The following is a 12783-nucleotide window of genomic DNA, read 5'->3' on the forward strand; positions in this document are numbered from 1 at the left end:
ACTAAATTTCTAAAGCACTAAAACAATAAAAAAATATGTAAATACATAAAAAATAACTAAACACATTCACTTACTAAAATTAAAAATATATATATTTTTTTTGTAGTTTTGTTACGTGCATTTGTCATTTTTATTACTTTCCGTTTTAATAAACATTTCTTAAAATGTGAAATTTAGACAACGAGTTAATAGAGAAAATATTTTTATATTTACATTTTTAGTTTTCATTTTTAATTTTAGTTAAATTTTTCCTTAAATTTGTTAGGTGCTTTAAGATTTATTGCCAGGTTAAACATATGAGGAGTATTCATATTTAATATGACACAAAAGAAAAAAGGGACAGATGTACAATTTGTGGCAGAAAATAAGTCTTGATTATTAATGATTTCTTGATAAACTTCCAGTGGATAAAAACTCTGGGAAACATTATCTATTATGATAACAAGGCATCATAAGCCTTATAAGCGTAAATTGTACACACCTTTGTCTGTTAGACGTGAGTTATTGTTCGATGGAGGGTGTGTTTGTGGGTGTGTGTGCTCCTCCTCGGCTGAAGGGGGCGCTGTGACGTCCTCGGGCTTCAGGACGGGCCGAGCGCAGCTCTGATGGAGCCACTGCCGTTTTTTGGAGACAGTGATGTGGTTGAACGGAGCCTGTTGTGCGCTGGAGTCTCGCTGAAATACAGACGGACCGGAGACGAACTCCAGTGGTGCTACAAACACAAACGAACAAACGGCGTCACAAAACAAACCAAATATTTGAAGTAGTAAAATTACCAACTGAAATAAATAAAAAATTAAAACTGAAATAAAAAAAATTCAAGCATTTAGAAATAAAAAAATAAATTCACATATTACAATTACAAAAAAAAACTACAATGAAAAATGAAAATATAAAAATTCTAAAATTAATATTAACATAATATCTGAAGTAGTAAAATTGCCAACTGAAATAAAAATTAAATAAAAAACGATTTAGAAAACAGCTTATAAAGATCCCAAAAGTACATTACAAAATTACAAAAAATGCAATTAATTAATTAATTAAAATCTGAAATAAAATATAAAAATAAAAGCTAATTCAAAATATTAAAAAAAATAAATAAAGTTTGAAAGTTTGCCCTGGTAACTAACATAAGTAAGTGTAACTTGAAGCACTAAAACAAATGGAAACAATTTAGAAATATTAACAATAAAAATAAAAATCACATGAGAAATCATAACAAAAGCAAATAAGAAAATTAAAGAACATTTTAATAAAGGAAAATATAAATTAAAGAAAAAAAGCTTAACAAAAAATTCGAAATATCTAAAACTATAATCGAAAATAAACAAAAAATCTGCATTTTTTAAAGTATAGAATTTTTTAAATAAATATTTAATAAAAATAAATTTAAAATACAAAATGATTATGAAAACTGATTTTTACAAAGCTTTTATTTTTATATTTTCAATGTAAACTATAATAGTATATAAATGAAAATTAAAAATGGAATCAAGTTTAAGTACTTGAATTACTAACTCAAATAAACATTAATTGAAAACTATCTAGAAATTTTACGTAAATATATAAAACTAATAAAAATGACAAAACGCATAACAAAATTGATAGAAATTAAACTAAAATAATGCAAAATATAAATACAAACGCAATAAAAATCAATGCAAATGCAAAGTTCACAAAAATATGAGGTGTACCTTTAGTGTTGATCATTAAGCCAAATAAAACACTGAAAATACATCTTTCGTGAAAATATTACACTGGACGAAACCTCATTATGACATTGAGCGTAGATTTTAAACACCAGTATCTGCTAAAAATGAATTTGATCAACATTTAGGAGCGCATTAGCATTGACGAAATGCTACAGAAGTGTTTATTTCAGCTTCTACATTCAGACAACAAACTCTACTCTGACTTATACAACGGCAGTATGTTCTTATGCCAGGGTGAGAAACGCTCGCTTCGATCAGCGTGTGTTCACACACATCAAACCACTTCATTAGTAAAACAGTCAGTATATGATTACAGACGCTCAGCTGTGTTTTTACAGCTCAAGCATGTGATGCTGCTCTTATGTAAGCTGGACTGAACCTCTCACTAAGCTCTTTAGCACCGGATGAATTTCCTCTAAGAAGGGAGTGGAAAAGGGAAAACAAGGTGTCGGAAATACGGGTCAGAGTCGCCCGAATCACTAAAAACAGACCTTGAGTTCAAACAACCATAAACAAGACCGCCATTAAAGCCATTAAAACTACAATTACAAGATCAATGTTTCTATGACAGGCTCAGTTTCACTTACAGATGGAGATGCATGGAGAAAAAACACTAAATAATAATAATAATGTTAATAATAATAAATTTATAAATAAAATAAGTAAAGATATTCTTAAATAAATAAGAAATTGAGATGCAAACATGCAATGGAAAAAAACTTAAATAAATTAAATTCAGTAATAAATTAATAAATGAGAGATGGAGATTGACTCAAACATACAAGGGAAAAAAACTGCAATATTAAATAAAAACATACATACATATATATATATATATATATATATATATATATATATATATACATAAAAAAAGATATAGATTGATGCAAACATGCAAGAAAAAAAAAGCTAAATAACAATAAATAATTAAATAGTTAATAAATAAATAAGGGGTGGAGCTTGACTTACACATGCAAAATAAATAGTTAATTCATTAATAAACTAATAAATAAGAGGCAGATGGATGAAACTACGCAAGAAAAACAGCAAAACCACACAAAACAAACAATTAATAAATAAATGAATGAATGCATAAATTAGAAACGGAGGTTGACTCAAAAACGCAAAGAAAAAAAAACAACTAAATAAAGAAAAAAAATAGATTATTTGACTAGTTAAGTAAATTTAGTTTATTTTCATTTAGTCTAACTTTATGCACTAAAATAAATACAATTGAAATAAGGATTTATAAAACTATGTAAATATATTTATAAACAACCAAAGCTCCAGAGTAAAACCATTTATAAAAGTAAACAACAAATGATTGTCAGTAGATTATGTAACAGAATATCAGATAAACTGTCTGTATTGGCATGTTTTAAACATGTTTGCAAGAGCTTTTCTATCACTTCACAAACACAAAACGTGTCTATTTTTAACAATGGTGTCATTTTCAACACTAGACCTGTCGCTTTGTTTCAAACTGCTCTTCTCCTCCAATGTGCAGCTTGTGAAGCGTTTCTTTAGAAAAAATGACACTCGCTTTCATAGGTTTCAAATCTAATTCCTACCTAACGCACTGAAAGTGAACGAGCACGTTTTATCTGGGTTTGGGGCTGTTTCTAAGGCTTTGAATGAGCAGGTGTCCCTCAGGGCTCGATAGAAAGACCGTCCCCATCCTCCACGTCCTGTACTCCGGTTTCTCTCTTTCTGTCATCCGAGAGTATTCCCAGAGTAACGCTCTTTAGCTCCAGACTGCACACATCCTAAGAACACATTCTGACACTCAATCTCGTGATGATGTCATCGCCACCGCTGGCCAATCAGATCACTGCTTTACAGCAACACTGGACACAATGTTACCGCATGCTTATCGACAAATCACTGCAGTTCCTGCGGTTTTAATGAATGCGTGTGTGAATCTTATATTAGGTACAAATATTTCAGCCCAAAAGCAAAAGAGAAAATCTAAGAAATGTTATTCCGCATTAAAAAAAAAAAAGCTTTAGTATATTATAAATTACCATAATGTGAAAAAAAAATCTCATTCTTAATATTTTAGAATACAGTAACATTAAAGAAAATCATAATTGGGGACAACCATTTTTTTTTGTACTTTATCATTTTTATGATTAAAATATGCATAAACTTAAGGAAGTAAAACAAATACCACATTGTGTAGATGTATTTATATGTATATTATTTGGTACAATTCTATTGTTTGTATATATATATATATATATATATATATATATATATATATATATATATATATATATATATATATTCCATAAAAAATATTTTTTAATATTTGGGAGGGGCAAATAAATGCATAATTGTCAAGAAAATAATAATAATGACACAATGAAAATATTATAGATACAAAAACATCTATTTTTAGATTAAATATATTTTCTCTCTTTTTTTTTTTTTTTAAAGGTGATTAGGGTCGAAATATGATTTGGACATGTTCTTGAAGGTTTGTGAGAGATTAACCAGTGTTTTACTAAAATAATCTAAACAGATCAGCAGCACACAAATGCTAGCAAAATAAATTCAGATTCCTCAAACCTAAGATTAAAATAAACCGTGGATAACAGGATGGACTAATCCTACCTTAACCAACGTGTAATGCATCTTTTCTAATCCCCGCCTGCATTCAAGCCCTCGGGAACCGAGAGCAAACAAGTGAACCGACGGCCTTGGCATTCCAAATATTCCCTCCCTGGGGCTCCGTGTTTCCAAGGGACGGGATTTCCCTCGAGAACAGCTCCCTCCGGCTCAAAACAAACACCACTGGCTCATCAGCAAATACACCTTTCTTTTCTTCGAATTGCTATGCATAATGTTGTCAGACACACACACACACACACACACAACAGTTGTCTTCTCAAAAACAAACACACTCCCTGAAAATGCACTAGCAATGCCAAAGTCATGTTCCTTTAAGTCACTTTGTATAAAAGCATCCACCAAATGCATAAATGCACTGTGGATCTCCATGAACACCACGTCCACTTCCTCTAATTCTGCTCGCATGGCAGTTAAGAGCAACTCTATTAATTCTACACAAGCTGCCCACAGGCCACATCCAACACATAAGATGAGCTCTGCTTGTGTTAATAGCTTATCCTTAAATCTGGCCTGGAAAGCCATTTACAAAGCCTGTATTGGTCTCCATGTATAGGATTCCATTTAAACATGACGATAAATGTGCATTTGAAGCATGCATCTATCAAAAACACTGGTTTACATGCAAGACACATGCATATCCGTTCCAAAATGCAGCCGGATCCTTTCAGATTCATGGTTTACACTGGAATTAAAAATTCTGGTTAGATTAGTAATGGACGCAAACCATTCCTGTTGGTTTCATGATAGAAGATAGCTGTCGAGCGATTGTTTTCTTGAAAACACAGAGCTGTAGATTGACCTTTAAAATACACTGATAACCCATAACGCATCTTATTATGCATGTTCAATAAACTTCAGCACAAAACCTCCAACATCTCCAAGAAGACAAGCATGAAAAAGTGTGGTAGTGGAGAGGAACTAAAGGAAGAAGAGGGAAAACCGGTTAAAATCTTGTGAGGTAACTGAGATGACTCTGAGGGCCTCCACGGCAGCGGGGGTCCATACCTGTCTGCTGCATCACGTGACTGGCTCTCAGCTTGGAGCCCGCGATCCTCTGCTTCATCTCGGACGACAGCACGCGACCTCTCTGCATCCACTCTTGCATCTTGTTGACGGTGACTCCGGGGTGTTTGGGCACCGCTGCGTCGTCGCAGGATTGACGCGATGACGCAGGCGTCGGGAGGTTTTGCGTAGGATCCACCTGTTGCACATCGAGACCCGATGCGACGGCGCGTCGCGGCTCTTCATCGCGGTTCGACGCGTACTTCACCTCGCTATCGCTCACCGACCGCTGGAGCGTCGGCTTGGGACGCGCGTCGCGAATGTTCCGCAAGCTCCTGCTCTGCGTCAGGAACGCGGAGAACGCTGAAGCGGAATCGCTCTCTGTGCTGACGCTGTCGTGGGACGCGCTGCTGGACTGATCCCCGAACCCGTGATCTTCGAGCTGACCGTCGACACTGATCCCGTGCGTCGCGTTTATCAGCAAATAATACGCGTCTTTCAGCTGGGACTTCAGTCTGTCGGTTTCGCTCGCGTCCGACGCCGATATTGACGTGTTCCGCTCTTTGACGTCATAAAAGGACAGAATCTGGTTATCGTAATAATCGTCGTCCTCGCTCTCGACCGAGTGGTGTCGAGGGGCCCCGTCTCTCAGCCCGGGGGACACGGTTATTTCCAGATCAGTGGGGAAAAAAGTCGGACCCTGTATCCTAAAATCTCCATGATACTCCAGGGAACTCTCTATGAGCTGGATTAAATCGCTTTCCGCGTCACACACGTGAGGCTGGGGAACCCTGACGTGACGTTCAAAGTCGCTCATGTTGTCCCCGGCCTTTTGCTCGAGTGGTGCAGCATTTGGTTGTTTACTCTGTAGATCTTGACCATCTGTTAGCTTTAAAGCCTCTCGTCGGGGTTTGAAACCGCAGCCGCTGAAGCCGATCGAGTCTCCGCGTTCCCTTTGATCAGCGGGACCTCCGTGCGCGTTCACCGGGCCGCCGGTGACCCGCTCCGCGCGCCGGGGATCCGCGTTCACACGCCGCTCCTCGCACATCATCGCATGTGAAATGTAATCTCTCTCTGTCTGCGTTTGAGAAACTTTTTCTTTACCTTCTCCCGCGTCTTTCCCTTTGGGCTTCTTGCCCCTGAGTTTGGCTAGAATTGTCCTCCGCAGAGGATCAGCCATCGGTACCGATCCGACACTCCAGCTTTAGCTCCGTTCAGCGGGGCTCCGCAGCAAAAGTAACCGAGTTAGAAGCGCGTCCGTGCGGCCAGGAGACTCCGACACACCGCGGTCAGAGCGAGGCTCCATGATCCACTGACATCACATCACACGCGCACACACATTCTCTCTCTCTCTCTCTCTCTCTCTCTCTCTCTCTCACACACACACACACACACACACACAATCAATCTCTCTCTCTCTCACACACACACACACACACACACACCCTCTCTCTCTCTCTCTCTCTCTCTCTCTCTCTCTCTCTGTGTGTGTTGAAATAGTTCAGATAGTTTCTGTGGGGGTCAAAGGTTTAGAGGCGGAGCTCAAACAAACTCCACATGCAACCTGCAGCTACTGAAATAAACTCAGCTTCTAACTAATCTAAGTGTGTACATTATTCTATGCTAAAGCATTTGTATATATATATATATATAATATTCAGTTCGAGATTTATTGCTGTATTTTCAAATTCAATTATGATAGTCCATTACCATCATTATGTCCCGTAACAGTAGTGTTAATTTCTGAGTTGGCGATGGGTTTGTTACAGGTAATGTTCAGGCTGATTATGATAATCATCACAGACATGAGATCCTCGCTGCTCTGCAGGGAAAGTGTTTTTCTTGTTGACAGACGTGTCAGCGCACGTCTGAGACCGACCGAAGCACGCAGAGATCCCATCAATACACCTGCATGTGCCTCCGGCTTCTGGGAATTATTGGGAATGTTTGTCTGAAAGAGAGTCAGTAACCGGCAAATCACTTAATCTCTTCCCTCAAAGATCCTGTGATTAACACACTGACTCATGCTTTTCTTTAAGATTCGACAAACATCCGACAGAGAAGAGAGCCAAGACACAAAAAACAGCATCCGAGGATGTTTCTCCCTCATTTATAATCCCTCACCATTATTCAAACACTTCCGCGCTGATTTGTTTTTATGTGCAGCATTTAAAGACTGTATTTTGATCACAACATGTTCAAATCTATAGTGTTTATACAGAACAAAAAACTCATAGAAATTTAAATCAATGCAAAATGCATTATTTAATTTTTTATCTAATTTCAAAAAAGTTGGTTTATTATCTCAAGGTTGATTTTATTATATATATATATATACACACCTCAAGTTTTTAAAGGATGTAATTCAAGCTGCATCTCATTTCTGTCATTTTGTCACAGATAAAGCAGATCATTTAAAACATCACTGGATCTGAACGTCTCCGACACTGATCCTGTCCCATCATGCACTGGGGTCGCATTCTCTGCATCTTAATGAGGAAGGGCTTGCAGTGGCAGATTGAGGAGACAGATTAGGATGCTCAGTTATGAAATCAGGGAAATTTATCAGAAAAACAACCGAAAGCCCCCTGCAATCACACACACACACACACACACACACACACACACACACACACACACACACAGCAGCGCTTGTCTGAGCATCTGTGCGCATGTCGCAGCCTGCAGCAGAAACAAACAGGGTGGTAAACAAGTATGTGTGTGTGTGTGTGTGTGTGTGTGTGTGTGTGTGTGTGTGTGTGTGTGTTGCTTTACATCTTGTACTCAGTTGCTTAATTGCTGTGAGTGTGATGTTATTGATCAGAAACTGATTTAAAGAATTAAATCATGATGAACAAGTGGTATTGTGGACTATCAAAACTACCAGTCACAACGTTTTTTTTAATGTTAGTTTCCAACACTGTAGCAAAGTTAAATGTTTTTTGGTTTTAAGTTTAAAAATTATTTTTTAGTATAACATTTTTGTTTGATTTTTGCACTAAAATGAAAAAAAAAATATATAGAAAAATATTAAAGATATTTTCAAAATGTTATATGAAAATGTATTTATTGAAAGATTAAAGTAAACAAGGAATGTTCTTTTTAATGCACCATTAAAGCAAAGAACCTGATCTCTCTCTCTCTCTCTCTCTCTCAGTGTTTGTGAAGAGGAGCATCTGTTTTTCTGTGTTGATGCTGATGCGCATGCGCAGCTGTCTGCGTTCTCTGCGACTCCGTCCTCAGTGTCTAATGGCTCTCTGCTGTGTCTCTGAGCAACACAATTTATGGGGGTGATCCACACCCCTTTTCTCAGGACGTAAATTAGCTGGGACCCCTCTGCCGTCTGCTGAGGGACGGGGTCAAACGAGACTTTACTGCTTTTGTGTCGTGCTGCAGCTTTAGAACATTTCAACCCTTTTTTCAGATTGAATTGCTTGGCGTTTTTCAATCAGAATCGTTCAAAGCAGAAATTAATCAAACATATAAGGCAGAAGAATAAAAAACTAAAAATAATAGTAGTATAAAAGTTATGAAATACATAATATATTAAATTAAAAATGTTATTTCTACATATATATTTAATTGATCAATTATTTAATGAACATATTTTTGCTTACAACACATTTTGATTGTTTGTCTACTTGAAAGAGAGTATAGCAAAATATAACAATTTGTGTTTCATGCTAATTAAAATTCACATGCAGAAACACATACTACATTTTAATTTATGAAACAATGGTTACTTTTCTTAATGCATCTATAATTAATTTTTCTTTTCATTTGTTCGTTTATTTAACTGTACTGACTTAATGGTTTGATGTTTTCTAATGTATATAAAAAAAAAAAAACAAAAAAAAAAAAACTCGCAAATCTGCTCCGAGGTTCCGATCCAATTCAAATGAGTCGCGAATCATCTCCGAAGTCCCGATCCAAATGAGTCGCGAATCCGCTCCGAAGTCCCGATCCGAATGAGTCGCGAATCATCTCCGAAGTTCCGATCCGAAACAAATGAGTCGCGAATCCGCTCCGAGGTCCCGATCCGAATCAAATGAGTCGCGAATCATCTCCGAAGTTCCGATCCGAAACAAATGAGTCGCGAATCCGCTCCGAGGTCCCGATCTGAATCAAATGATTCGCGAATCCTCTCCGAAGTCCCGACAGGAATCAAATGATTCGCGGATCCGACCTGAGTGCTTCAAACTAGTGAATCATTTTGAGGAAAGATTTGAGGAACCCTGTACCTAAACCCTCTCCCTCTACTAATACATGGACGTGATTTTAGAGTAATAAAGGTAAAATATCCCCGGAGTCGTGATGCCCTTCCCGTCAGCATCCAGAGACTGTTAAAGAATCAGGGATTAATATCAATATTAATAATATAATATGAAATATCATATATTAAATTAAAAATGTTATTTCAACATATTTAATTGATCAATTATTTACAAATATAAATATTTACAAAACAATATTTACAAAAAATATATATTTTATAAATATATGCATGACTTCAGAATTTTAAAATAAACATTTTATATAAAAAAATAATCCTTACAACAAATTTTGATTGTTTGACTACTTGAAAGAGAATATAGCAAAATATAACAATTTGTGTTTTTTAAAAAAACTTTTAATACATGAAACCATGACTAATTTTCTTAAGGCATCTAGAATTTATTTTTCTTTTCATTTGTTTGTTTATTTAACTGTACTGCCTTAATAGTTTGATGTTTTTTAGTGTTTATAAAAAATAAATCCGAAAAGAAATTCGCGACTCTATCCGCTCCGAAGTCCCGATCCAATGAGTCGCGAATCCGCTCCGAAGTCCCGATCCAAATGATTCGCGGATCCGATCGGAGCGCTTCAAACTAGTGAATCATTTTGCGATGCAATAGTTTAACTGAATCAGAGTTTCGTGTTTTTGTTTTAAATCAGTACACACAGTGTCGAAATTTGAAAACGAATGGCTCTTTTGATCTGGTTTTTGCCAGTGAATCGAGTTCGAGTTTGAATCAATCGGTTCCAGGGTAAATGACTCACTAAGTTAAATCGGTTCTTTCTCGTCTTCAGTCATGTTTACACGACACTCTCAGCTCAACCGCTGGCTCACCTTATTACATAATAAGATTATGTAATCTTTTAATTTCTCTATTTTGTTTAGTTTAATTTGAAGTACTAAAATAACTACATCTAAAACATAATATAGACATTAAAAAACTAAAATGAATAAAAACCACTGAATGAATTGAAATATATTAAAGTGAAAACATAAAATATACAAATAAAACTAATGTAAAATATTACTAAACACATATACACTATACATATATATTTTTTCATATGACCCTTAAAAACTATTATTATGGCTTATAGATGATCATAAATGATTATACACCAAAGATTTACCAAGGTGCATGTTTGAGCTACAAAACACTTATTAAGGTATATGGTGTTGGCAAAGTAAATATTATATAAATAATACACACACACACACACACACAAAGCCAACTAGTGACTGTACAACATCAGTACAAACAAACACACACACACACACACCCACGCACATATAAATAGGAGATACAAACAGAGACTCTGAGAAAAGGGCTTTATCCATTTAAGAAGCTACAAATCATTGGAAACTTACAGGAAACATCATAACCAATGGATGCTTGGATGCAGCTACACATTTACAGTTGAAGACATACTTACAATGACGTCCAAAACACAAACACATCATCCTAAACCCTCTCCCTCTACATAGACGTGATTTTAGAGTAATAAATGTAAAATATCCCCGGAGTCGTGATGCCCTTCCCGTCAGCATCCAGAGACTGTTAAAGAATCGGTGATTAATATCAACATTAATAATATAATATGAAAATACATAATATATTAAATTAAAAATGTTATTTAAACATATATATTTAATTGATCAATTATTTACAAATATAAATATTTACAAAACAATATATTTACAAAACAAATATTTTATAAATATATGCATTTTTTCAGAATTTTTAAATAAATATTTTATTTTAAAAAATAATCCTTACCACATTTTGATTGTTTGTCTACTTGAAAGAGAATATAGCAAAATATAACAATTTGTGTTTCATGCTAATTAAATTTCACATGCAGAAACACAAATACTACACTTTTAATACATGAAACCATGGTTAATTTTCTTAAGGCATCTATAATTTATTTTGTTTGTTTATTTAACTGTACTGCCTTAATGGTTTGATGTTTTCTAGTGTTTATAAAAAAAATCCGAAAAGAAATTCGCAAATCTGCTCCAAAGCTCCTATCAAAGCCAAATGAGTCGCGAATCCGCTCCGAAGTCCCGATTCAAATGAGTCGCGAATCCGCTCCGAAGTCCCGATCCGAATGAGTCACGAATCCGCTCCGAAGTCCCGATGCAAATGAGTCGCCAATCCGCTCCGAAGTCCCGATCCAAATGAGTCGCGAATCCGCTCCGAAGTCCCGATCCGAATGAGTCACGAATCCGCTCCGAGGTACCGAAACGAATCTTTAAACACAATGTTGAAATTTGAAAATGATTTGCTCTTTTGATCTGGTTTTTGCCAGTGAATCGAGTTCGAGTTTGAATCAATCGGTTCCAGGGTAAATGACTCACTTTATTAAATTGGTTCTTTCTCGTCTTCAGTCATGTTTACACGACACTCTCAGCACAACCACTGGCTCACCTTATTACATAATAAGATTATGTAATCTTTTAATTTCTCTTTTTTGTTTAGTTTAATTTGACATACTAAAATAATTAAATCTAAAACATAATATAGACATTAAAAAACTAAAATTAATAAAAACAACTAAATGAATTTAAATTAATATATTTAAGGGAAAACATAAAATATACAAATAAAACTTATTTAAAATATTACTAAACACATACACACTATATATATATATATATATATATATATATATATATATTTTTTTTTTTTTTTTTTTGCATATGACCCTTAAAAACTATTATTGTGGCTTATAGATTTACCAAGGTGCATGTTTGTGCTACAAAACACTTATTAAGGTATATGGTGTTGGCAAAGTAAATATTTTAGACTTTTTTAAAAAAACCTTTAGTTACTAATGAAATTTCTGCATTTTTTTAAAATTACCTTTTAATTCCAGGTTTTCCATGAGCTTTCAAAGCCACTATGGATCAAATCTTATTCAGTCTCGCCACCTAGTGACAGTACAACATCAGTACACACACACACACACACACACACACACACACTCACACACACACACACACACACACACACAGCCACCTAGTGACAGTACATCAGTACAAACACACACACACTCACCTAGTGACAGTACAACATCAGTACAAACACACACACAGACACACACACACACACACACAGACACACACACATAAATGAGAGAAAAAAACAGAGAC

At 35.5% G+C, this 12783-nt stretch overlaps 1 protein-coding gene across 3 annotated transcripts in view; it reads right to left on the reverse strand.

Moving 5' to 3' along the window:
- LOC127944281 (rho GTPase-activating protein SYDE2) overlaps positions 1-6815 on the reverse strand; it is a 30375-nt gene extending 23560 nt beyond the window's left edge. For 2 of the 3 annotated variants that reach the window (XR_008150323.1, XR_008150322.1), the window contains exons 1-2: positions 5355-6747; positions 482-712 (exon numbers count right to left, since the gene is read on the reverse strand). Coding sequence is in view for 1 of the 3 variants with exons in the window: in XM_052540166.1 (XP_052396126.1) it covers positions 482-712; positions 5355-6531 (1408 nt within the window). In the remaining 2 variants the exon portion in view is untranslated. Of the gene's footprint in view, positions 1-481; positions 713-5354 lie in introns of all 3 variants that reach the window. The other variant, XM_052540166.1, reaches the window with a different exon arrangement.
- Between the last annotated feature and the right edge of the window lie 5968 nt (positions 6816-12783).

The sequence above is a fragment of the Carassius gibelio genome, chromosome A23, assembly GCF_023724105.1.
Source record: "Carassius gibelio isolate Cgi1373 ecotype wild population from Czech Republic chromosome A23, carGib1.2-hapl.c, whole genome shotgun sequence".
Lineage (NCBI taxonomy): Eukaryota > Metazoa > Chordata > Actinopteri > Cypriniformes > Cyprinidae > Carassius > Carassius gibelio.